This window comes from Orbicella faveolata, unplaced genomic scaffold (assembly GCF_042242905.1).
Source record: "Orbicella faveolata isolate gen_17 unplaced genomic scaffold, um_ofav_v1 contig_1, whole genome shotgun sequence".
Classification (NCBI taxonomy): Eukaryota; Metazoa; Cnidaria; class Anthozoa; order Scleractinia; family Merulinidae; genus Orbicella; species Orbicella faveolata.
Genome location: NW_028301536.1, coordinates 17,833,440 through 17,860,196, shown reverse-complemented (window position 1 = coordinate 17,860,196; position 26,757 = coordinate 17,833,440). Strand labels below are relative to the sequence as shown.

The following is a 26,757-nucleotide window of genomic DNA, read 5'->3' as shown; positions in this document are numbered from 1 at the left end:
CTAGTCAAATTTGGAAACAGTTCAATTCATAAAATTTGCAATTCTTTTTCGTCCAATTATATTCAAATTGGACAGCATGTAGTCCTATTATACACACAAATTAATTACTACACGTCTCGTTCGTCTTTGAAAGTTTGGTAATTTGGATTTATCCTAAGAAACACACCTTAGTAAACTGTTTCAGTCTCTCGATCTCTATGGTTGCACCTTCTGTGCCAGCTGTAAAGATCCTCAGTTCATCTGCTAAGAACTCAGAATGTGACACAGGGTTACCAGCCAGGTGGAAACGAACCATAGTCTGAAAAACAAATCGGTTGACACACACCGAGGGGTGGGCACAAGAGAGCTGTAAAGGATTGAAGACCAGTGCAAGGAAAAGTACCATTCTGGTAGCTCTGGTATAGATAGTTTCATTATAAAATATGAGATACTATGCGCGCTCTCATTGGTTAATAGGTGTGTTGAGATGAGATTATGTAAACACGGTTGTGACGTTTTAGATTCGCGTGTTTTTTGAGAAATATTTCATAAAAGCAGTAGAGTACTTTCTCCGTGTTAGCCTCATCTAAACACTTGGGGGGTTGGGAGAATCCTTAAAAGTTATGCAAAACCTTAAATACATCTCAGGTTTGCATAACTGTCTCGAATTCCCCAAACCCTCCTTGAGTTTGGATGGGGCTATGCAAACACAGAAAAAGTGCTCCATAGGTTAATTAGTGTGAATTAAAACAATGCGGTGCACGTCACAAGTAGTATGAAGATTGTACAAAAATTGTTTTAAAAAATTGATTTGATAATGACGCACCACACTGCAAAGGCAATTAACCTAAACTGGATTGATTGCCCTCACGGATAAAGTATGAGTCACTGCAACCTGTTTAGATCCTAAACAGTGTTGACCATCCATACTTTGTGGCAGCTTTGTGGCAGTTTTCTAATATTTTCCCATTATATTGAGGCCATCTATTTCTTCTTTCATGTAAGAGCAGCTCAAAAGTCACATACGATTAATAATGGTAAGAGGACTGAGTGGAGTCCAATTCGGTCTGTAATCATACGAGTAATTAACAAAATCGGACGACCGCGAAGCGGGAGTCTGATTTGTTAATCACGAGTATGATTACAGACTGAATTGGACGACACGATGTCCTGTTACCAATTAATCAAAACTATGACAAAATTCGAGAAACGAACAAACCATCGATTGAGCGCTGAACGATTAAACGTCGTTATGAATGCTGAAAAACACAGCAGTTTACTCAACAAAGTGCACCGCAACAGCGCGCGCAAAATGACGCGTACTGTCCAATTACAAGCATGACGCGTATACACTGTCCAATTAATGCTCAAATCGGGCTGCTGATAGCCAATCACGTTCGAGAATTTTGTTATAGTTTTGATTAAGCATGACATTTGGATACTTACGGTGTAATAATGAATTGCCTTCTCCAAAGGTTCCATGGCAACTGTATCATCCAACTATCATAACAAACAAGAACAATGTCACTGAAACTACTGCAATGATATACTTACTATCCTGTATTTAAAACAACTGATGAAAAGAGGTGATACTAAGCTTGTAACATCAGTCCTGAACAGTCAAACACCATCGCTATAGAGCAATTGGTAAAAGCCGACAGTTGGTAACACGTTGGTATTATGTGTCTACTGACAGTCAGTTGACAGCTTACCAACAGCTTAAAGTTGGAGCCATGTTTAACAGTTACGGAGCAATCTTTGCTGATGTGACAGTACATGTACTTTTTACATCTCCCATTTAGAAATTAACCCAATTAAAACAGGAAGAGTGAGCAGAATTTCGTTATGGTATCAAGTTTGAAAATAAACAGTTCAAATGCTTCTTCAGATGATGTATTCACTGCTGCTTTTACAGCTGTGCATGTAGGTGTGTGACAAATCTTGCCATACAGTAATTTAATATCTGTAAGGCCTAGTTCAGAACAGCAACGCAACGCCATAACAACATAAGGAGGATGCTGTTATGTTTGTAGTGTGAACATCCCGACATATTAACATGTAATGGCAACATAACAGGATGACTGAGCATGTTTTTATGCCGATGTTCACTTAACCGATATAAGCGATTATGTTGTTTTGTCATAATGTCATTATGCCACTGGTGTGAACTCGACCTAACAAGATATTGCATTTTTTTCATACAGTCATGTATTTACAGGTTTGGCAGAATTCATTTAAAAACAAATTTATGCCAAATTTATTTGGAGATTAAAATATAAGCCACAAATAAAGTCTGTAATTAATATTTGGCTGGTGACAAATTTCTTTCGCCAGAAAGAGGAAGGAGGGAATGCAGTCATTGATTTTAGGTTTGTCATTTACCTGGTCTTTCTTGAACAAGTCAATCAGTACATCCACAGCTCTTTCATGAGCTGCTAGTTCTGGGTATATTCCAACCAGTTTATTGAAGAGACCAGGATCACAGCTATCGAGAGCCCTGCAAATGAACAAATTAACATGACATACAAATCAATAACTCGGGCTTCACTGCATTCAGTATGATCCAGCTTCCAACTTGAAGATGATAAAAGTAGACTAAGTGCCATAGCAAATTTACAAAGTGCAAAACAACCCCGTGATTTTTTTTACCTTTCAATATTTCTGACAACTGCCTGTAGAGTAGCAAGTTGATAAATGAGTCCTGCAGCAAAACTAAGTCCTTCCCCAGCTTCACCATGAATCTTAACAGTCTCTTCAAGGCATTCTGCTATCTCATACTGTATAAAAAATTAGGACATTCAATGAATGACTGAGTTGTGAACACAAATCCTGTAAAAAAAACTTGGGGAAAGTGAAGAAAGTAGTGTCTGGAGATGGGTTAAACAGGATCAAGTAAATAAGTACCAACAGTAAGATCAACAGATGTCTATTTTTTTGGGTCAGTTGTTGGCCTACTTAACACTGTTGGCTGACTGTTAGTAATGTGTCTGTGACATGTCCGCTGACAGTTGGCTAACAGGTTACTGACAGCCGAAAATGGTAGCCATTGTTCACTAGTACCAAAAGCTTTATCCATAATTTAAGTATTCATGATGGCAAATCACTTGAAATCATACAGAATACATACATAACATTACATAAAGTTAACCTTATTGATCCATGGTTACTTTTATTACCACAAGGACAGGTTTTTTTACCTTTTGTTTAAGTTGTGATTGAAGCAAGTCAGTCTTAAAACTCAGCCGCGGAATAAGTAACAGTAGCAAGACACTTTCATTGTCACCTGAATAACAGCAACATAGCTTTCATCAAATTTCAAAATGCACATTAGCATTTTCAGATAAATAAATAATCAAGAAATCAGAGTGTCCTTTCTTTTTATGTCTTTGTTAGCTATAAGTACTTTGACATCAAGACCATATTATTTATAAAGTCAGGCATTGAAATTTGGTGCTATAAAAATGTGTTTTATTATATAAACACAAATGAAATATCAGGTGAGCTTTCGCATAAAAACATGATATCTTCACATGTGAAAAGATTGCTGTTACCATGGTAATATAATCAATTGCACCTTTTGTAGTGAACATTAAATGGTTCGTTATTTCATTGGTGTTGATATAATAAATAGAACATTACATGGCTGTTTGGAGATACAAAATTTCTGTTCTCATGTTGAAAAGTATTTCGCTAAAGATATTCAACTCTCGATGTTTCAGTTCAAGATTGTACACCATATTTTACCCACCAATGCTGCATTACATAAATTCGGTATTAAAGAGCACGACCGCTGTCATTTATGTGCTGAAAAGCAAACAATTACACATCTCTTCGTAACTTGCCCCAACGTCCAGCTGTTTTGGACAGAGTTTACTGATTGGTGGTACAGAAAAAACAATACTGTAATCACGCTCTCTGAAGCACAAATACTTTACGGCATCACAGACACCGTGCCTCTGTGTCTCGGTTTAAACCTCTGTACAATAATTGCAAAATATTATATTTACACCGCTTCAAAAAATGAGGAAGATTATTTCTTAGACGCTTTCTTGGCTATCCTTAAAAACAAAATAGAAATAGAAACTAGCAGAGCAAAGGTGCAAGTTAAACTGTAAATATAGCTAAATATACTGTAAATTGTCGCTTTTTTGTCATTTTTTTTTTTGTTTTTTTTTTGCAGTTTTCACTAGTTCTAGTAACCGTAGTAAAAGTTTGTAGTAATTGTCCGCGATTAAAAAGTAGTGTAACGTAAGCGGTTTAAATAATACTGTTGTTTCGTCAAGCATTGTAATTAGAGCAAGTTGTAATTAGCGTAAGTAGCTGTATTGTTGTAGTTTTATACGTAGTTTTTTGTAATTAATAATGTAAGTATGCATGCTGTAAAAAATAGATAATTAATAATAATAAAAATAAATAAATAAATAAATAAATTAAAAAAAAAAAAAAAAAAAGTATTTCGCTTGTTTGCTGTACTCGCTCATGAAATATTCTTCAACATGAGAAGAGAAATTTCATATCTCTGCGTGGCTGTGTAATATCCCCTAATTATTATGGTTATTATCATTGTGACACAAACTGAATGGATTCCATAAACCAAACATTTATTTTTAACACAGAATACTTGTTCATTTTCCCTCACCTCCTCTCCTTAAGAATGACTCAGGCATAAATGAGTGAAGCATTTTAACCTGTTCATTTGCCTGCTGAATTTCAAACTTTCTTAACTCATTCTCTATTGTCTGTAATAAAAAGGTGAATAAGAATTTAAATCTAATATGGAGAGTTTCAAATTTATGGCAAGACCAACACCAGTAAAACACAGATATCCAAACAACAATCCTCAAAATGTTAAATACTGGGAAACCTATTCTTACATCCTAATTTTGAGAAAAATTTGGGTCTTATGTTGTGCATCAGTACTAAGCAGCATTCATGTATATATGTTTTTAGTTGTTTTAAGAAAAACATCATGGCAAGACTGAAACAGGCAGAGGTGTATTCTTGTCCCAACCCAAATAAACAGATAATATTATGTCTTAATTATAAAAAACTAATAAATAGGAAAAGAAATGACCAGTTTAAACAATTAACTAGTTCGAAAAAAGAAGCAAAAAAACCTAGCATGAGATTAAAATACAACAGTAAGGTTTTACCTAGCCCATTACCATAAAGTGTAGTAATGTTTTTGACAGTTAATTACCTTTGTAAAAGTTTTCAATTCAGCAGCCTTGACCTTGAAGTCAATCATTTCAGGTGAAGGGATGTCAATGATCTTTTGTTTCTCTGTGTCTTCTTGCTGTACCTGCATAACTCTGTTGTTTTCCTACAGAAAAAAAAAACAAACATATCAACATTTTACTTAGAATGCTACATCTAAATTTTGCATCTCTGGCATGTTACATGATTATGATCAAGCAGTTTGATAGAATGAATATCGTATTCTATCAGTAACATTTTGCACTACTTTAATACTGTATCTGTATTTCACAAAAAGTCAGTTTGTTTCAAATAGACTGGTAAACTGTTAAGTGTGAACCTGACAAAGATAATACAAGCTGGGAAGGGGTGAAGGGTAACCCTGTGATGAACTAGCATTTCAGCCAGGGGAATAGAAATACTCCCTACCACTTCATGAATTTATCAGTTACTGGCAACACATGACATGCTAGATTGAGACTGCCTTAAGATTTAACTTTGCACCCATAATTTAAATGGCCCTCACCTGCAATTTTGCCACCAAGTCCCTGAATTTAACAATTGTTTGCTGGTGATCTCCTATACTTTCCTGTGCTGCCTCCAGTTTACGTTCCATCTAAGAAAGAATAAAAAAAATACGATGCAAAAACCAAACCTACAGTCAAGACTGTAAGCCCAAAGAGGAATGATGTTAACTCTATGTAAATTGTGACTCGTTCTATTGTAGGCAAATTCAAACTGAAACCCACTGACTGGGGTGAAATCCTTGCAAATTTCACCCGTTTGATTTTTGTAACCCGATAGCTGTAGCAAATTTTGATTACAATGTCAACAATTTTGTTCAAAAATATGTACCTTATTTCTTCCAACATCTGACACATGTACAAAACTACATTGCAATCCAAATTTTTCCAAAGGTCGAGTTTTGTGTTTAACACAAAAGCAACCCATTGTTCACTCAAAAAGCATAAAAGAAAAACAAAATAGATAATAAGAATAATATAGTTTCCATAAGACTTATTAAGTCTTCCAAACAAATTTTTTAGCTAATTAACCACATAGCTTTTGACCACACCAAGTGGTTAAAATTCAAATTGATGATTGTGGTTTGTCTGCAGAGAGCTGACCACGAACAAACAGGATTACCTCACGAAGTTTATTGTTATTCATCTCCAGTTCTTCCCTCAAGTCATGTTCTGTTTGAATATGATTCTCTTCTAGTTCCTCATTCAGATCTCTAAGAGCTTCCTATTGAGTGGAAGGAATTAAATTGTTTTTCATGACATTAATCATGTTTGTAGCTGTTTCCTGCCACTTGTGGCATGTGCAACAAAATTTTAAAACACATTCAATGAAATATAATAGTGTGAGTACCTCCTTTCATCCACTTATTAAACTATTCTCATATTCAAAGGATTCAAGTGTAGGATTTGATCAATGTAAGAAATTCCATTCTTATGACAGCTTTACAGAGATCCCTGTCAATGACTTTGATTGGTTGTAATGAACTTCAATTTGGAATAACTTTTGTGCACAAGCGATATTTCAGGAAAAACTGGAATTGCATGCAACACTCTCTCCTAGAGTTAGTAAATAAAATTAATATGGATATGCCATCAGCACAGAATTCTTTCTGTTGAAGACAACCTTGACTCCTCTCAAGTGGAGAAGAAATTGAGCACAAGCCTGTGAAGAGTGGCATCTACTTACTTGTTACAAACATTGCTACTATGTAGGTAGTTTATGACATCAGTGGCAAAACTCACCAAGTCAGCAACATTCTCTCTAAGAGTCCTGATTTCCTCTTCCAATGTTAAATTATTATCAGTGAGAGTTTCCACCATCTCCTCAGCTCCCAATGCAGTGTCAACCTAGCATTAGTAACAACTAATATGAGAAAGACATTCCTCTGTCTGTGATCAGGGCTGTATCTAATAACAGAATAACCGAGACACTTGCCTCAGTCATTTTTGTTTTGTTTTTGTTGTTTATAGTTGTCATAAACACCCTAAATACCTAGGAAGAGAATTAAATTTTAACCATGGACACTGCCTCAGTCATAATTTTGTACGGCTATAGCCATGGTGATACAGAGTGACATACCAAAAAGCAAATTTTGGTTTTTCTGGCACAACATGTGAATGAGAAAAGAAAATCGCAATGTGAATGGACACACCTGTTCTTTGAGTTCAGCCAAAGAACTTTCAGCTTCCTGAAAAGGAATTACTTGAAATATTAGTAAACCTCTAAGTAATGAACTCTATAATTTAGACCTGTACTGGTTGAGTTTTCAAAATCTTTTTGAGCACATTTTAACTAGTAATAACCTGTAGAGCTTCAGAGAGCCTGTCTCTTTCATTTTGTAGCAATGTGTTTCCACTCTGCAGGTCTTTGACCTGTTTCTGCAATGCCTGCATCTCTGATTTGTCACTTGCTTGGACCTCTTTAAGCCTGAAATTATAAAATAATAGCAGAGTTACCATAATCACTTGTTCATATCAAAATACTATATCAATACATTTGGCTTACATCACTTTTGACAATGTTGCCCTACTGGATCTTATTTACTAGTCAATGTCAATATTATTTGCAACATGCACCAGGTCCTATTAAAATGGTTCAGTTTTAGCCCTGGTTTAAATTGTTTGAAACCAGTTTCTAACATTTTTCTTTCAGACTAGTTTGATTTACATCAAAGAAGAATGGGAAGGGGAAGGGGAGTCTGGGACCAATAACTTGTTAGACCAACATATATGGGAAAATTTGTAACAATTGCTTGCATGACTTAGGGGAGATGAAGGTGGACTACAAAGTCAGAGGTTCAGTTTTTGAATCTAGTTGAGTACAAAATGACAAAAAAGACACCTGTAGTAGTATGGTAAATGTTGGGAGTGGGTGGGGATTTGATATGGCATTCTAGTGGGGGTAGGGTAGAGTAAGGGACTGAGAGTGTGGTGGATTTGAAGGAGAATCTGAAATTAAAAGGAAAAAAATCAAGAACTGCATGTGACTTTATTTAAGGTTACAGTATACCTTCAGGGGTGTCTCGCGCGCAAGCGATGTAACGCGTGCAGTTTAAGCTGTAGATACCTAAACCCCTATATCAAATTAAAGTTTATGGAGCTGGCTATCAAACTACACCAACAATTTTGAAAGAAAATGAATTGTGGAATTTTTCACGACCACTAAATGCGAGCGCCCGAATCACCTTTCGAAAGCTACAAGTCAAAGCGAATTTCGTTTTTCGCCAATTTAATTTTTTCCTCGGTTTCAGGGCTCAAAGTGCTTAAAAAACGTGTCTGCGTTTTAGCATATTCGATTGCAGTAAAAAGTTACAGAACATTTTCGAAATAGGATTAAAAAAATGTGGAGTGATCGTACAAAAATCGCTCTCGAAGAAAAAGTATTTCGAAATTAACAATTCCCAGACACGCTTTTGTAGTTTATATGTTAAACTAGCCACTCTCCAAATTTAATAGAAATTGAACAAATTCTCTTTGAGTTATAACTCTTTAAAGTGTCTGCTTCAAGTGAAAAAATTTATTCGAGAAAACAGCGCTAAGAAAAATTTTCTGCTTCACGAACAAACTCCGCCCACAAATGCCTTCAACTGGGTTCTCAGGTAACTAAGCCAATCAGTGCAGGGAAAGTTTACTGCCATTAACCGCCTGGTGAAATTTACGCGCGAATCTCTAAAAAACTCTTGTGTTTTGCAATGCGCTCAAGGAACCGAAGGCAGAGAGATAATTTTTCTGTAGCTCGGTTTTTCTTGAAGCTGGTCTGGCAAAATGGGGAAGACTAAAAAGGATACGAACGCTAGAGTGGCTGAGCGAAGGAAACAAACAAAAGACAGCGCGGAGAGCAACTGTGTGTGGGCAACTGTGCATGGATAATATTTCAAATGGTCTCAATGAGTCCGACGATTCGTCGATATCGGACTCATCAGAAGAGTCTCTGTCAGCATCCCTGTTATTGCTGTCAAGTTCCGAAATTTTTACAGAACCTTTCTTTTCTCTCACCACGAATATTTGCCCGCCTTATACGATAACTATAGCTTCATCCGCGTGGCGAACTTTCACTTCTTCACTCATTGATGTATTTTCATTCGTTCTTCGCTGTTTTCGCTTTTTCGAACCGGTCCATGGTTTAAACGTGGTCTATGTTTACTTATAACTTAATGGAGACACGCCTAATATCAAAAATGCTGGGTAGTCGGAACAACAATGCTGATCAACTGAGTAGTCAATTCATGACATCCATATAGGTAATTCCCGCGAAAATCGTCTCGGTTGATTACATATGCGCCATAGGGCTGTCAATCAAGAGGTAAACTTTTACTTCCGGTGAAAACGTAAAATCGCCATTTCTCCGCCAATATTTAGCCTTTTTCAAAAATTTTTTTCAGAAATTAGAGATTATTCTTCGACCTCTATTTTGACTCAAAAATCCAAATTTGAAGAAAATTGCCGACCCGAAGGTATACTGTAACCTTAATAAGCCCCAGAAAGAGAAAAAAAATACAAATTAAAACTGGTTTGAAAATTTACAGCAGAGACAAAAATTGAAACACAACATGTTACAGAAGTGACATTTGAGTTGTTTTCGTGACGTTTCTCACCTCATTATTGCTTCCTTAAGTCTGCTGTTTTGCTGCTCAAGTTGTTTGACTTGGGCATTTGCTGCAGCACCTTCAATCCCTTTACAGAGATGATGTCAAAAATTTTCATCAGTTAGATTGATAAGAAGCCATTAACCAGGCAAGTTACTACATGTAGTAATCACTGAATCAAGTTGTCAATCACAGTTATTTATTTCCATGACAATCATGACATAATATCATTTCTGTTCATTTTTTGTCATAAATGAACAAGAAGACTACCATCTTTTGTTTGCAAATCTTGATGCAGAAATTCAAGGGAGTTTGGAGAAATTATAAAAGTACTTGACAAACCCAGTTCCCACTTGTAAACTGAATGTTGCAGAGTTTTACATGTAGTCCTGTAAGCCATGCCTGGCATTACATGCACCAACAATAGCTCCTACAATGTACTGTAAATATTAAAATGTAAATATTAAGAACCTACACTTTTTCCTAATACATGTGCCTTGTTTAATTGTTGATAAGCTGTCATATTTCACATTTCTTTAATAGCAGGTTAACAGTTGGCCAACAGACTACAGACAGCTTTTATCTGAAAATTGCTGTGTTTGCAGCAGGTATTCTGTACATTAAAGCTGTTGTAATTTGTTTGATATATAAATATTCCATGGGCATATGTCGCACCTCCTTCACTGACTTCATTCTTAAGAATTTCCAAGTCAAGAGTAACTTCTTCCAGCTTGTCTTTCAGTTGTTCATTTTCCAGCTGAATGGACTCCAGCTACAAACACCAAAAATTCAAATACATGTAAGTGACAATATTTTTATAGAACATGTACTTTCACTCCCAAGAACATTGCAGGAAAACTGAAAAAAAAATGTCCCGGATTTCAATTTTGCAGTGAATTATAAAATACAACAGTGCTAAAGCCAAAAGGGAATTGGCACACAAATTCAGAGACTGCCGTCTAATCTTTACAACATTATTTTTAAGCCACTTGACAGCTACTTACTGAGGCTTTTTGTCATCTTTGGTCAAACAGTGAACAAAAGATGTACACTGCACCACAAGAGCTGATTCAGACAGTACAGTTGAAATCCCATAATGACTACTGCATGTGACATGTTTACACAGAAGGGCCATTTAATTTCAAGGCAATTTACAAATACACACACACAACATGAATGCAACAATAAATTATTACTGTAAACATTGACTTGTACTGTTAGGTTTGAGTAAGACAAAAGGATAGGTATGCTGTTTGGGACAACCGTATAGAGTAACAAACATGCAGTGGGGTAAATTAATTAAAGTGAATACCCTTTCTTCAGCCATTTCCTTGTCCAGTGTTGCCATTTCCACAGCTTCTTGTAGCTCTGTCAACTCTTCACTGTGTTCTTGACGATTTTCAGTAATCTCTTTTAGCTCCTATTAAAAGGATTATAAGATTAAAACATTTATTTCATTACATGAATTTTGACTGCATAAATTGTCCTGAATTTGAACATCAATTTGCTAGAAAACCTTAGCCTTCATGTTTGTGTGAGAAATCTTTCAATTGGTACACAAGCATAAGGCTATGATTATTTGGTTAATAATTTATTTTTTATTCTAATTGGCAGCCATTTATGCAGTTGGTCTACATGTGCTTCAATTATTTGTTATTATTACCAGTCCTGGAACCATCAAGCTGCAAAACAAAAATTAACTAAAAGAGAATTTCACGGTAATACCACTGGTATGTTATTTATTAGTGGAGATTGTTCTGGGTTATTGTAATTCCAGAGCTCATAGTTACATGTACATGTAACACTAGCGTCACTAGTTAGAAATTATATTTCACCTGTGCAGCTTACAGCCTCAATGACCAAATAAGAAGTTACTCTTCACAAGTAGTACAAGCTAAATTTTAGAAATATTTCCAATTAGTTCTTTTAAAATGGTCCCAATAGAAAATGTGACATGGCTCTGTGGTTTTAAAAGAGAACCTGAATTTTTAATTAAAATTGTGGCTAAAAAGTACTTGAATTGCACATATAGTACCTAAAATGCCACTAACAGTTAACACAGAAATTATTCATGTCGTGAGACCTACAAAAAAAATTCAAATACTAAAATAATTCAAAAAGACTAACCTTTTTTGTTGCATTAAGCTGAGCTTGTAAATCTCTCTGTGCCTCTTGCCATCTAGCCTTATATTCTTGCATCTACACCAACAAAACATGACCACAACACAACACATTCAAATCAGTTGTTATAGCACCCAGTGGCAGCAAAGGGCAACTAATAAAATGATATTCATGAGGGCTGCATTAATTAGTAAAATAAAGTTTATCTTAGGCATTCAAAAGGTTTCAAAAAAGGAACTCAGTAAGACAGCCAGAATATTTCCTGCTTAAGACTTGGTGAAACTGGAGTTTTTGTTGACTAAAACTGCAATGTGTCATTGTCACAGATATTAAAATGACTTGACCTATAGTTTGTTGGCAGAAGAACAGCTGGCACTGACATTAAATCCAATAACACATCACCACTTGTTGACTTAAATGACACATAAGCTTGTTAAGCAGATGCTTTTTTTAGACCAGAAACTCGCTTGTTGCTAGATTTAAATGACAATGTCTCAAAGACCACAAGAAAGTTATTGATATAAAAAAGAAAGCAATGATATCTTAAGCCAAATGATTGGGTAAACATAACAGTTACTAGGTAACTCTTTGGATAAAGACAAATTTGATGGATGCATAATTTATCAACTAAGATACATATAAAACAAACAAATGGATCCACGCTGGATTGACAGCGGCAAATTGAATCAATTCTTGAACACTTTACACCAATTTGTTGTGGGTTAAATTTGTTTTTGGTCAAAAATGGTTAAAACCAGTTCGATTCTATTTTCCTTTGTTTCAGGTTGTGATAAGAAATGTTGCACAAAGGAACACATGTTGAATTTCTTACTGAGATATCTAATCCAGAGGTTTCAAGAATTGAGGCATCCTGAGTCAAACTTGTCAGTGTGTCTTTTCCAGATTATAAATTTACTACTGCTGATGATGATGTCTAGTTACAGGGGCCCACATATTACACATACTAGACAACTGCAATAAATTGTACATGCTGTAGTTCAAATTTATTTTGTCTCATATTCATTTATCATAATCTTGACCAAAGGAAAATGAAAATCACACTGGTTTAATCATTTGGAGCTGAAAACAAATAAACACCAAAATATAAACATGAAGTCAGCATGTAAAGAGTAATTGGGGGGAGGGGTGGATGAACATAGAATTAAATTATTGATCTGTATTGATCCAGCAATTAAACAAACCTGCTCTAGCTGCATCCTTGATTTCTCCAATTCCTTCATTTTAGCTTTGTCTTCTTGTCGTTTGCTCTTCAGGGTCTCTAGTTTCTCCTCTAAATCCACAACAGCTTTTTCCTTTTCAATCACCTATAAACAAGAAACATATGCAGACAAAACCACTTCTGTGAGTTACTATTACATGTACACATGAGATCTTATTGAAATTCCATTCCCACAGATGATACAGAAAAGTAATTATCACTTAAACTTGATTGTGTTGCGCTCCAGTTTCTGTAATGAGATGAGCCTCAGAGTATTGCTATTCCCCCTGAATAAGATTCTTATCCATCACGGATTACCCTTGAGTATTTTGTCAGTATGCCCTCACAGTCTTTCCAACATCTACATGTATACTCCTGGATCATGGTCCAATAGAGAAGCAATGCGAGAGTAAAGCACCTTGCGTAAACCCAACCCAAACATCTTACAAGTCATGTTAGTTACGACAAGATTTTTTAAATTTTATTTTTCACAGTGGCAAAAGAAAATGAGAAAGAATGCCTGATACATTTATTTGATCATGATGAGTCATCTACAAACTCCAAATTTAAGTCTGTCAACACTAGCATGGGTTTCACCAAGGGCCAGGCACCAGGCAGATTGACAGGCTATGAGGATAATTCTGCCTGGCTGGTTTGACCATTTGGAGGATTGAAACCCCTGCCCAAATATCAACAATGTGTGAAAAAGTCCTCTTGCAAACCCCTTTTCAAAGAAGGGTTGATGCCATAAGATGAGTGCCAATTATTGCTTTCCACTCCTTATTGCATGCCTTCAATGATGGCATTCATGTATCTGGCAGAAAGGAAAATGGACCCACTTGAAATAAATGCAATAGTGCAAGGGATGGGGTTGACAAGGCTTCGCACCTCCTATGGTTCAAGATATTTGTACACTTGCTAGCTGTTCTCTTCAATATTATTTGCTTCCTTTGGCTTTCATTTTGCCCTATATGCTGTATTATTTGGAAGAGTGGAATAAAGCCATTTGGTTTCTTCACTGTGTGTTTTAGCTGTGCATTTACCAAGTTATGGATGCACTTGGGAAGTTTGGAGAGCACAAAAAGTCAAGAGTTGCTCTCAGCTGCACCTCAAGCAACTCTTACACTTCTCTTGTGCTCTCCAAACATCATGCACGCATCTATAACTCTATTATACTATAATTAAAGATAGAGACCGTACGGACAGTTACTCGAGTTTCACGCACAAAGCGATCATCAGACTGTGCCGTTAGAGGTGGGTGGCATACAATTTAAACTGAGCTCATAGAGGACGGTTGGAGCGATCCTGTTTTTGATTGGCCGCGTAGAACTTGTTTTCGTGTCTGCACTTGGTAACAAGTTCAGATCTTTTGTTCAAGAGAGTAGATCTGTCAGCTGATAGTATGCCGAGCTTTTCCGTCAGACAAAACTTGCAGCGTGATGGGTTTCCCCTGTAAGAGCTTGCTCGCGTGATAATGGACCACTTGATCGAAAAGTCGGTGTTATTGTCTTTCAGGTCCCAGATGTACTTTGATAGTACAGTGTCGTGTAAATGCTTGCGATGTTTGAAAGAAAGCTTATGGTTATTGTACCTAGATTTGAAATTATGTTCAGTCATCCCAATGTAAACCTTCATTTCGCCAGGTGTTGTAGCGACAGTTGCTTTGTAGACGACATTATTGACAAGGCATCCACCATCAAGAGGGCAAAGGTCTTTATTTCTGCAGTTGCACGACTTAATGGACTCGACGTGAGTGCCGTCCTTAGCGAGAAGTTTTGAGTTGTGGCTCTTGATGATGTTTGCCATGTTGTCAGTGCAGCTGTAGCTGATCTTCACATTATTCCTATTAAATACCTTGTGCAATATGTGTGACCTAGGGAAATGTTTATCAACTAAGTGGAGGAACGATCTTGCAATATTCGTCTGGACATTCTCACTGTACGGCAGGTTGAACCAAATGATGTTTCTTGGTTTGTTCCTGCATCTGTGATTCGTCCGGTTATCATCCCTCACATTTTTCAGACTCTCATGATAGCCGCTGGTTTTGAGAGCATCATTGTAAACATGTGAGGCCCTGTTGAATTCATCAGGGTCGCAAGATAAGCCTGAGATTCTGGTACTAATCGTTGCCGGTAGATGCTTGATTATGGAAGGTGGGCGGTTGCACTTTGCATTAGCAAAACTTCCCAGTGGAGAAATCCAATGTCACGTCCAGGTAGTTGACAATTTTCAAATTCAATTGGGCTGTTATTTGAAGGCCTAGTTCTCCAAGTATTTTTGAAAAAACTTTCCTCGTCCTGTCAAGAGATCTTGCGCTCATATTCTTAAACACTGCTAGGCCATCATCCCTGTACAGGCCGATGTTTCCACTGGGGTAAGCAGACGTAAGCTTGTGCAGAATGTACAGACCTACCAACTCACACACCTCTGCACCATCGTAACTGCCCATCGCCAAATCGAACATAGGCGAATACAAAGCAACTAAACTATTAACTCACCAAACGATATTTACATTTTATATATTTGTTTCACTTATAACCGATCAAAAAAGCCCACATTCTGGACTTTTCAAAGATGACTCATGAAATAAATGTATCAGGCATTTCTTTTTTATTCTCTTCGACTGCTATGAAAAGAAAAGAATGCTTGATCACATGTGAAAATATCCAGGCCAGAGCTCAAACCTACAGCATTAACAAGGCAGTGCCTCCTATACTTAAAAATCTACATGTAACAATATCAGCTGTTAACTGTCATTTTATTTTTGGGTGGGATTTCCCACACTTTGTCAACGCCAGCGATATTTATTTATTTATTTGTCCATGAGAGCAAAGCGTTTGTCACATGGTTTCTACCTGGCATTTAGACTGGGTTCCACTGGCAAAAGGTGTTTTTGTGTGGCAGCCATTAGTGTGATTACTCTTAGCGGGTGTTGTGTTTTGGCGAATTTTGACTTGTTTTTGAGATTCGGAGGGAGTCTTAGGCCTTAGGTCTTAGTGTTTTTCAGACACTCACTGCCGTATTTACTGTTGACGCACGCCATTTATTATAAGGTGGGTAAACATTCGCTTTCTGTATATGTGCAAAATTCTTGGATGAATAAGGAACAATCAGTCAATCATACAACAATCATACGATGTTCCAGTTCTCAGACAGAACTTTCTGCAATTACATATTTAAATTATGTCACATTAAAATTCCTTCAATCAGATGAAAATCCCAACAATTTCTGCAGAAATGAAATTCTAGTCATATGTCGGCTAGTAAACATTGTGCATGTCGCACCACGCAGTCTGCAACTGTCGGAAGAAAATTTACACTTGATTGATTTCATTACTTTCAACTCCCGTCTATTGCTAAAATCACCATTTTTATATCAACAACCGAAGTTTTACAGACAGATATAACATAATGACAAAGCCCAGTGTTTTCCTGTGTATTTGGCCATGCGCACGGTGTTGGTGTACAGAGCCGTTACAAAATATGTAACACTAAAAAACATGGTGGAGTATAAAATTTAAGGACAGCTATAATAATCTGATGACATCAAATGAAAGTAAATTATATGTGCATTTATCTCCTAATGAGAAAATACCAGAATATCTACTTACTTTCACTTGAAAACAAAATGAAAACACCATACAGGAAATTGACGATAAAAACAGGAGTGAACAAGTTTGAAATTTTTGACGTCCTTTCCGTTGTCATTAAAATTTTGAGACAAAAGTCTTAAAAATCGAGGTGCACATGAGTTGCAGATTCAAGTCGAATAGGTATTTTTCACAGAAAGTCAACACAATCAAAGATAAAGTGATTTTCTAGCGTTACATTCATATTTTTGAACCAAAGTTTTGGTTTGAATTTCAATGTTAAACATAAGCATTTTGTCCAGCTTGTGAAAATGTTTGCATCATTCGTTTGGTTCATTTCGTTTCCATCATTTGGATCGTTTCTATTGTTTGCAATGTTTCTATCATGTGTTATGTTTTTATTGTACGTTTGTATCGTTTCTATCATTCATTTGATTTCTCTTTTGAGTATCGTTTAGAACCTGAGTTTTGAACTATCTTTGGCATCGTTGTTCTTGCGTCTGTCACTTGGTGACTTGCCACTGGCACATGAATCTCGACTTCAGCTTCAATTGATGCACAGTTCAGGCACAGGCAGGCACAGTTTAGGCACAACAAATGCAAATTTTACATAGTTCATAAATCTTCCAATGTGCAGATCATTTAAAATGTTCATCAACATTGTTGTGTGACAAGCCAGTGCTATGAGAGGTTTGAACTCAGTGAACTTGGGATCAGCTGAAAGTTTCGTGGCTTTCAGTGGCAGCATTAAATTACTCATAACTTTGTCATGCCAATTTCTGTAACATTAAGGCATGTTTAACATGACAACTTGTTTTAAACTACAAACGAAACCTCCTGAGCCTTCGTAAAAAGCCTAGACGGATCCCAGACAAAACGATTGTGTTGACTCTTTTTGTTGACTTTTGATAAAATACAATATTACAGGCTGGCCAATCTGAATCGTTGGTTCCCACGGCTAATAAAATTCCAGGTTGAATGAAGCAGAAAGGTTTACCACTGATTTATCCATTTTTTTTTATTATTTAGCACCTTTATCAGTTGATATATCTTGATTTTTGTGACATAATTTTTAGGTAATCGAGCAATTGATCTTAACTTCAGCGGAAGATAAGATCTTTCCATTTTGACATGCATTTTCTTGTCTGCACAAAACAACCCGTTAGAAGGTTTTTCAACATTTCAAAACACTACAAAATTGGTTGCAACAAACAGACTATCGTTTTGTTTAGCAACCCAGTTTTTCGCATGAGGGGTCCCTGGAAATCCCTCGCAATGTCAACCGATCACGTAGGTCTTTGAATAAATAAACTTGAGGTGCACAATTAAACGCTTGAAACGAAACGAACGATAGAAGGGAAACGAATGATAGAAACGATAGAAACGGAACATTTGACATGATTTAACACCGGAAACCAAATGAACGTTAGACACATTGTAAATGCTCCAAACACTGTAAATGCTGCAAACTCTGCACTGTTTGGGATTGGAAATGTAACGCCGCGGCAGAGAATTTCAGTGCGTCATGTGAAGTTTTCTGCTTGTTACTTGCTAACCTGGCAAGAGAGAGGAGATTCAAACAACAACACCACAAGCTGATATAACAGAGAATCTATGACTACGATTATTTTCGTTCACATTCAGTCCATAACAAAAAATATTTGAGTAGAAGTTGGACATTTGTCAATGATTAGCGACTGTACACCAACACCATGCGCATGGTCATTTATGGTTAGCAAGTTGAGGTCCTCTCGACTGATAAACCATGATTTCTTGATACATTGCGTGACGGTGCAGTTTCCTTAGACTCACAAGTTTAAAAGGACTAAATATTTGCATTTGCCTTCAAACTTCATGCTAAACATTTTTCTGGTCATGTTTAAGCACAAAAGCTAATTCCTAAAAGTATAATTTACGTACACTTTTCTCAGCTGGAAGCACAAATATTAGCTGACATTTGCAATCGGAGCTGATTTATCATAAACAAACTCTGTGCAACCAGTGACTGAGTCTAATATTTCCGTTGACGAATAAAAGTAGACAGCATTTCTGATGCCATTCCATGTACATTGAGGGGGGGTGGGAGCGTCTGCGTAAGAGCTGAGGCTAACTGAACTATTTGTCTCCACTGGAACTAATCAACACATCCCAGGACAATTGTAGCCCATGAAATAAAGCTGTTTCCACAGTAAACATCCCCAAGCCAATGCAATTCAAAAGTTGTGTTCGTGAACATTAATTGTCCCAGTTATGTAGCACGTCAACTGGCATCCCGATGAAACAGGCCACGTTATTGTTGATTGCAACAAAATGTATAAATATTCACTTTAAAGCTACAATTTCTCTGATTTATCCATAGCGCATCAACTCTTATTTGACTGAAATCCCACACAAATTCGTGTTGCAGACCTATTTTTAAATAAAGTATGGACTGTGGCCTAATGATTAAAATATTGGACATAAAACCATGCGTATTCTTGGGAAAACTATACTCTCACGTTACTACTCTTATTAACTACATGCACCCAGGTGTAAATTAAAATGATTTCAGTTACATGTATACTCAAATTTACCTATACTTCAGATTTTCAGGCTGTAAATACTGTAATTCAGATTTTACATGTATCAAATTTGGCAACGTTGTTCTTTGTGACATTTCCCTTTAAAAGTACCAGAGAAGTCCCTCAAACACATTGCATGTACCATATTTGAAATCTTCATACCTAAACCTTTACCACAGCATATTTTGTGAAAAACAATCAAAATTCAACATTCCATATAAATATACCTTCTTTTGAAGTGCCATGTATTCATCAGCAGATATAGATGGTCCTGAAGACATCTTCCTTTGGCCTGATAGCAAGGGAGAGGCAGCTGCAGCAGGAGACTTGCTTGGGGGACTATCTGATGCAAGTTCTGGTAAGGTAGCTGTGCTGGATTTTGGCGTTGTAGACTTGGAGGAAGGAGGGGAAGATCTATTGCCAACATTCTCCAGAGAACCTCTAGACCCAAAAGACTGAAAATTGCGATGTAATATGATAAATACATGTATTACTAAATATATGCACGTCTTTATTACTGTGTATTATTTTACAAGGAAATTGAATAGTTGTGGTCAGCAACATTAGACAAAAGTATACTCTTTTATTTACTCATTTTTTTTTTTTTTTATAGTTATGCAAAGTGATATTAAAGTTGTTAGTTAGTATTGTAAAATATAATTATTCATATCATTTTAAATTGTACTTTTAGTATTTTTTTTGGTTGAGCACTTTTATCATGAGCTCCCGACTCAAAAGAAATATGGGTAACCACTCCCTGTGTCACAACGTTAATTAAATTATTACTATAATTACTATGTGTTGGTACTAACAATCATGTATCTCTACTTCATACATTTCTCACCTTCCAGGAGAGAAATACAAACTTATCCACTGACTCCAAAACCAGCCCAACCTAGCCTTGGATTTAAGGTTACTTCCCACTTTCCAGGCACAAAAATTTGTTGTTTCTTTTATTTGACAAAATTTAAATCAGTCATTTTATCTTCAGTTTACATAAGAAAAACATCAAAAATCTCAAAAAGCGGCAAAGTTATTTAAAAAAAACATATTTTCAAACAAAGGTAATAAACTGGGAAGGTGTCATAATTGCTTAAATGGACAAAACTGCCAGGGGAATTTTCGTGGTTCACAATCATCTTGGAGCTCGTATTTCATGTTATCTGGTATTGTTTATATTGTACATTTGTTCTTTTGCCTTTGACTGCTTTGCCTGTGTTAGTGTCTTTCTCTTCAATGCAACAGCAAGAAAGAAAATGTGTTGCAATGCGATGCTTTTCTCGGGAAATCCTCATCCATTGTCACTGACGCTAGGAGGTCCTGTTGTTCCATTGGGTTGCGGTTTCATAGGCGAGATAATCTCCTGGGTTGGCGTGAGTTGTTTACGAACCTTTACACGCTAAAATCTCGCATTTGATTTCGGGAGGAATAGGATCCACTTTGAGCGAATTTATAGGGTATGAGGATTTGACGGATTTTCGAGAAATTTCACCAGAACATTTCAGGGATAATGACAAATGAAAGTGTGTCGGGAAATTTGGATCTTGAACTTATTTTTTCCGTGACATCCGTTTACACAACATGTCTTGCATATTTTTAGCTACTCCAACTTTAGATGCAGACATCTAGACAACCAATCAGAATATTGAAAAAGCCCAACAAAATTTTGTTGATTGATTCCTTGTGAATAAGACTGTGCAGCCATTTTGCCCAAGTGGTGGCATCGAGTGCTGACACCTCCTGAAAGAAGTGTCAGCAGCTGATAATCCTAAAAGAAAAACTCGCTTAAATTGTACTTTTATCGTAAACTACATAGATATATAGTTTGTTGTGCTTTTATTGAGACTGGCGCACATACAAATTTTTTCCAAAGGACACAGGTCTGCGAAGGTGGGGCATAATCTTAAGGGAACGCGATCCTTACATCACTTGAGGTATCCTTGCTGTACCTCTCTTGACAGGAGATGTGTTTAGCAAGAGACTAATACACCGTGCAGAATACAACGAATTGAGCCAGACACAAATTCAATAAATCTATAGCTATATAACTACATGTACAAGAAAAACTTGACCCTCCTCTATAAACAACAGTTTCAGTCAAGGCAATAATCATCTTCCTTGATGTATCCATGGAAACAGGAAAGGAAGAGGACCAGGAAAACTACAAAAGTACAGAAGGAATAATATATGAACAGGAACTCGTACCTTTTCTCTTTTTTTTATTGATGCTGGGAGTGGAATGGAGGTGCCTCCACCAAGACTACTGCGTGTTACTGAACCCCTGGATGGTAAAGGTGATGTTGGTGCTTCTTCAAGCACTGTTATTTGAGACTGACGCACAAAGATTCCATGGTTCTCGGCACACTTGAAATATTCTTTACCCTGAACTAAAATGATTTAAATAGCATTATACAACAATAATTGCACCTGTAAAGGTCTGGAGACTAAAAAATGTTTGGAGGATTGTGCAAATGTTCAGTTCACAGGAATTTTTTTTAACAGCCTGGGAGCAACTATTATACAGAAAACATATTTTTTTCAAAATCTTTCAGATAATTATGATATTTTGTGCACCAAGAATTACAGCACTTGCTCTGTATATCATCTTTTCTGCATTGTCTACTATGTAGAAAGTAGCAACCCTCTGAAGGGTCCAAAGCATGTATTAATTGAAGGGGTGAGTGCAAAACCATGCTAAGTGACAATTTGGGTGAAAAAAAAAATTTTCGCGAAAGGTCTTGAATTCTTGCATGTGGTCTTCAATGTAATAGAAAAACGTGGTCCTGTATTTTTGTCGCTAGTTTTTGCTTCGTTTATAAAGACGCCGCTAGGAAAACCGAGTGGTTTTTCTGCATACGCAATATCTCGAAAACGAAGCAAAGCTTAGTGGAAAAACTACGGGACATTGTTAAACATACCTAAACAAAACTGCATGTGGAATTTGGAGCGTTTTCGACAAAGTTCACTTTTAATTAAAATACCTAGCGCCCTTTTCCCGCCGAGGTCTTCAAATAAACGAAGCCGGGCCTTTGTTATGATAAACAGAGCCGATCCTTTGTTATAATAGCCAAGCCAAGCCTTTGTTATAAGTCGAAGTCTCGCCTCGGTTTATCATAACAAAGGATCGGCCCACCGTGTCCGCAAGGACTTTGATTTCACTTAGAATGCAGCAAATTGTCAATTTCATGCAACGTATAAGCTCAAAAATGTTGATTTTAGGTCAAAAAAGGTTTAAATGTTGATTTCACGTTAACGCGTGACAGCAAGGAGGTTGATTTCTCTTAGAAACGAGCAAAATGTCAATTTCACACAATGCATAAGCTCAATGATGTTGATTTCAGGTCTAAATAGGTTAAAATGTTGATTTGACGTTAACGCGTGACAGCAAGGAGGTTGATTTCACTTAGAAACCAACAAAATGTCAATTTCACGCAGCGCATAAGCTCAATGATGTTGATTTCAGGTCTAAATAGGTTAAAATGTTGATTTCACGTTAACGCGTGACGGCAAGGCTGTTGGTTTCACTTAGAAACCAGCAAAATGTCAATGTCACGCAGCGCATATGCTTAATGATGTTGATTTCAGGTCTAAATAGGTTAAAATGTTGATTTCACGTTAACGTGTGACGGCAAGGATGTTGGTTTCACTTAGAAACCAGCAAAATGTCGATTTCACGCAGCGCATAAGCTCAATGATGTTAATTTCAGGTCTAAATAGGTTAAAATGTTGATTTCATGTTAACGCTTGACAGCAAGGATGCTAGTTTCACTTAGAAAACAGCAAAATGGTAATTTCACACAACTTATAAGCTCAATGATGTTGATTTCATGTGAAAACGCGCTATAAATAGGGCTGACAGATTAACAGATTAACCCTTCCCTGCAACGTAAGGGTCTCCATACATCTGCATGTCCGCTGATCCCAGAAGCTCAAAACACTACAAATCATGCCAATTTGAAATAAAATCAACACAACCTGGATCACAGATCTATGTTACAATCGATCGCTACTTGTTGGCCATTCTTATGTTTAAACAATCTAGTTACCAGTTTGAGAAACGTCCGCAGAACATGATCGCAATGCATGCCGGGAAGGGTCTTTACACTGTGGGAAAACATGGCGGTCAATACAAGACAAATTTTATAAGTCTAAAACCAGTTCTCGCTTTCCAAACTTTGACGCTAGCAACGCTTGGCAAATGGGCCACGACTCACCAGAGGGTATTTTTCTTGGGCAAGAACTGCTCTTGGACTTTGCTGCCTGGCTCGATCTGACTTCGAACGCCGACAACACGATTACGGTATATCAGCTGCCTTCGAAGTTTCAGAACACATTTTGATTCTTTAAAATGTGCTGATGACTTATGGGTTTATCGAGACTTTATGATGCCTCTCAACCACCAGGCAGGCATACAAGGTACTTTAAAACAATGCTTAAGATATTAGTTGACAGAGCTCTAATGCGGCACATCTCTTTTTTGTTTGATGAATTTCGCTTGACTCTCGATTGATTCATGTGTTGTGCTCACGTCACAATACCCGATGTAAACAATCTGTTCCCAGATTTCCGCTCTATATATGCTGTGAGATTTGATTTTGACTTCATACACTATAAACAGTCTGCCTGTTTGCTGTTCAACAAATAAACTCCTAAAGACATGGCTAGGAAAAGCCAAGTATTTTTGCATACGTTATAACTCGAAAACGAAGCAAAAACCAGCAACAAAAATACAGGGCCGTGTTTTTCTATTACATTGAAGACCACATGCAAAAATTCAAGCCCTTTCGCGAAAAATTTTTTTTTTCACCCAAATCGTCACTTAGCATGGTTTTGCACTCACCCCTTCCATTAAATTTTAAATCAAACTAAGTTTAAAAAAAAAAATCATCTGATATTTGTTTTTGGTGTCACAACTGTTTGGATCTATAGTACCATGAAGATCCATGAAGATCAAAGACATCAGAGGTCAAGAAAACAACGAAAAAAGACCAGAAAATGGTGTCAGGTCTGCCATGGTTTATTGATCTTTTCTTTAATAAATGGTATCCCTCTAGTGCAAAGAATGTTCACATATCACGGAAATCTAACTGGTAAATGACGCATCATGTGCTTGTTAAAATAGCAAATCACACATCTGTTATTATGTCCTGTCCCACGTCATGCAGCTGATATGGTCTCAATCACATGTCACGTTGCCAATTTGGGGCAATTACATGTCACGCAAAAATCCTTTGCCACCCTCTGTGTAGAGTTGGCTTGACAAGTTTATTTTTTCAGGGGGGAGGAGTGGTTTGGGGCGGTATCATGTAAACAAATTATACAGAGGCAATCAGGATGAACTCACATTGGTATAAAAGTCATCCCCACCCCAACGCGTTCACTTCAGAATCTTTTTCTCAGTTGTCATAGGTTTTGTCCGATAATATGTTACAAAATACCTAACATTTTAAGTGAATCACACGAATCTCGCAGTTATGTTCGAAAAACCTTCAAATTTCCCATCCACACAGCCATGCACAGGTCTACACTACTTTATTTATTTATTTATTTATTTATTACAATTTAATGGCAATTAACAACTGCATCGCAAAATGGAGGCTGGGTGCCTGTGATATCCAGGAGCTTCCACTATTGGCAGCCAGCTCCTAGATGGAGACTGCTCCCATGGCTGGCAAATCCTGGCAAGCCAGCCATGAGCCCCCACGCAGAAGGGAGAGCAGGCACCCGTCACACTGTGTGAACAGTGGAAAAGAGGGAGGGAAATGGGGGGGAGGGAGGAAGCCTTGAAGATGAGGTCCCATGAACTGCCACGCAAATAACACGCTAGCGCCTGTAACGCTAAACACACTTCAGTCAAAGAGCACATGGGATCTGGCGCATGCCCATGTATGAAACGCCGCTGACTCCAGACAACACTGGTGCTCTTTGTTGTTAACTCCGTTAAATTGCATTTAACTGCATTTAAATCTAAGTCTAAAGGCATACACAAACAGGCAAAGCCATAAGGATAATCTGTGAAAGAGTGGAACACTCCATGCGAGACAGATCACCATGTAGCTAATCTACATAAATAATCATGTAACAACAATCGAAAAAAAAAATTAAATCAAACATTCATTCCTCGCTTAAAAACTTCTTCATTCCCGACTTAAAAACTGCACAACTAGGTGATAACCTAATATCTAAGGGTATCGAATTCCACATCTCTACAATTCTATCAAAATAAGTGTTTTTAAAAGTAGTGGTTCTAGCAAAATTTGTCTTCAAGGAGCAGGCAACTTTCATTGCCTTCACTTCAACTTTCTTAAATGCATCTCTAAAGACATTGACCATAATGATCCGATCAACTGGTAATTTTCATAAATCACTTACCCTTAAATTGACTGATTTTTGATCGTTGGCTATCGTAGCAAGATCTGATTGTATAAAGGTCATAAATTTATTGACTAGATTTAAGTCAATTTTTAACTGAGGCATGTTCGATTTCCTGCTTATTGAAATTATGTAAAACAATTTCGTTATATCACATACCTGTTCCGTCATTTTTTCCCTTCGGTTCATCCAAAATAACTCCGATCCACTTGCCAGATGCAAACATGGTCGCCCCAACATAAGCCACAGTTCCCACCAGTCCTTTACCAACAACCTCCACTCGCATTCCAGTTTTCGCGTTTGGCCCCGACATTTTGTTCTCGATTATAGATATAGCAGCAAATATTTCTTTCCCATAAAAAGAAGAAGCTTTCCTATCGCCAGAGTGAACTATTTAGGGACGAAATGTGTTACATTTCTCGCTTTGAGCACTCCTTTTCAAAATGGCGGCTGAAGTGTACCCAGTTGCCACTTTGACACTTCAGTGATGTTTACACAACAGAGTTCCTAAAGCTTTAGAACGAAGAGGACCCCCGAAGGTACCCGAAGAGAACTCTTCTGCGGAGATCATATAGCTTCAACATGATTAGAAATCGTTATTTGAAAGAAATCTCAGTCAGAATGCTTCTTAAACAATTAAATTATTTGCTCTCGATTTCTATGAAGAGATAGTTACTATCACCACATAGAAATGTCGAGCTCATAAGTAATTCTTATCGTTAATTTATAGCAGTACGGCTGGCCTAAGAGGAGTGAGACGTTCCAGTTTGCTTGGGGTTAGTTCCACTCCGATTTTCTGTGGTTTAATAGCTTTCATGTGTCAGTTTTGAGGACGACACTATATTGTATAAATTTGAGTTCTGGCAGCTGGTACCTCCTAGCACCCATGCCGGCTTGTGTTGTGATTAGTGAGCTTACATCAGCCGGCGCAGGATGACTCACGCGGTGTGCAAAAACTGCTGTTCTTTTTCTTTTTGTTTTAAAATAAGTGTTATACGAAAATAATGTTTTAAAATAAACAAATAGAACAAGACTCTGTTAAGAAAAGTCAGTTTGCCAAGGAAACAAGTGGCAACCTTGCTGGAGACAGGAAAAGGAACGAGCGAGGGA

General features: G+C 37.0%; 1 protein-coding gene across 1 annotated transcript in view; it reads right to left on the bottom strand.

The window, feature by feature from the left end:
- The window catches only part of LOC110045656 (dynactin subunit 1-like), a 36,718-nt gene extending 10,554 nt beyond the window's left edge, over window positions 1–26,164 (bottom strand). Inside the window, exons 1-20 of the mRNA XM_020751249.2 lie at window positions 25,807–26,164; window positions 21,481–21,662; window positions 19,503–19,730; window positions 13,108–13,230; window positions 11,912–11,983; window positions 11,097–11,204; window positions 10,460–10,556; window positions 9,794–9,872; window positions 7,503–7,626; window positions 7,352–7,387; window positions 6,942–7,046; window positions 6,322–6,423; window positions 5,702–5,791; window positions 5,180–5,302; window positions 4,619–4,718; window positions 3,177–3,262; window positions 2,629–2,756; window positions 2,362–2,476; window positions 1,426–1,479; window positions 167–298 (exon numbers count right to left, since the gene is read on the bottom strand). Of these exons, the coding sequence (XP_020606908.2) occupies window positions 167–298; window positions 1,426–1,479; window positions 2,362–2,476; window positions 2,629–2,756; window positions 3,177–3,262; window positions 4,619–4,718; window positions 5,180–5,302; window positions 5,702–5,791; window positions 6,322–6,423; window positions 6,942–7,046; window positions 7,352–7,387; window positions 7,503–7,626; window positions 9,794–9,872; window positions 10,460–10,556; window positions 11,097–11,204; window positions 11,912–11,983; window positions 13,108–13,230; window positions 19,503–19,730; window positions 21,481–21,662; window positions 25,807–25,960 (2,238 nt within the window). The 5' untranslated portion in view covers window positions 25,961–26,164. The remainder of the gene's footprint in view (window positions 1–166; window positions 299–1,425; window positions 1,480–2,361; window positions 2,477–2,628; window positions 2,757–3,176; window positions 3,263–4,618; window positions 4,719–5,179; window positions 5,303–5,701; window positions 5,792–6,321; window positions 6,424–6,941; window positions 7,047–7,351; window positions 7,388–7,502; window positions 7,627–9,793; window positions 9,873–10,459; window positions 10,557–11,096; window positions 11,205–11,911; window positions 11,984–13,107; window positions 13,231–19,502; window positions 19,731–21,480; window positions 21,663–25,806) is intronic.
- Between the last annotated feature and the right edge of the window lie 593 nt (window positions 26,165–26,757).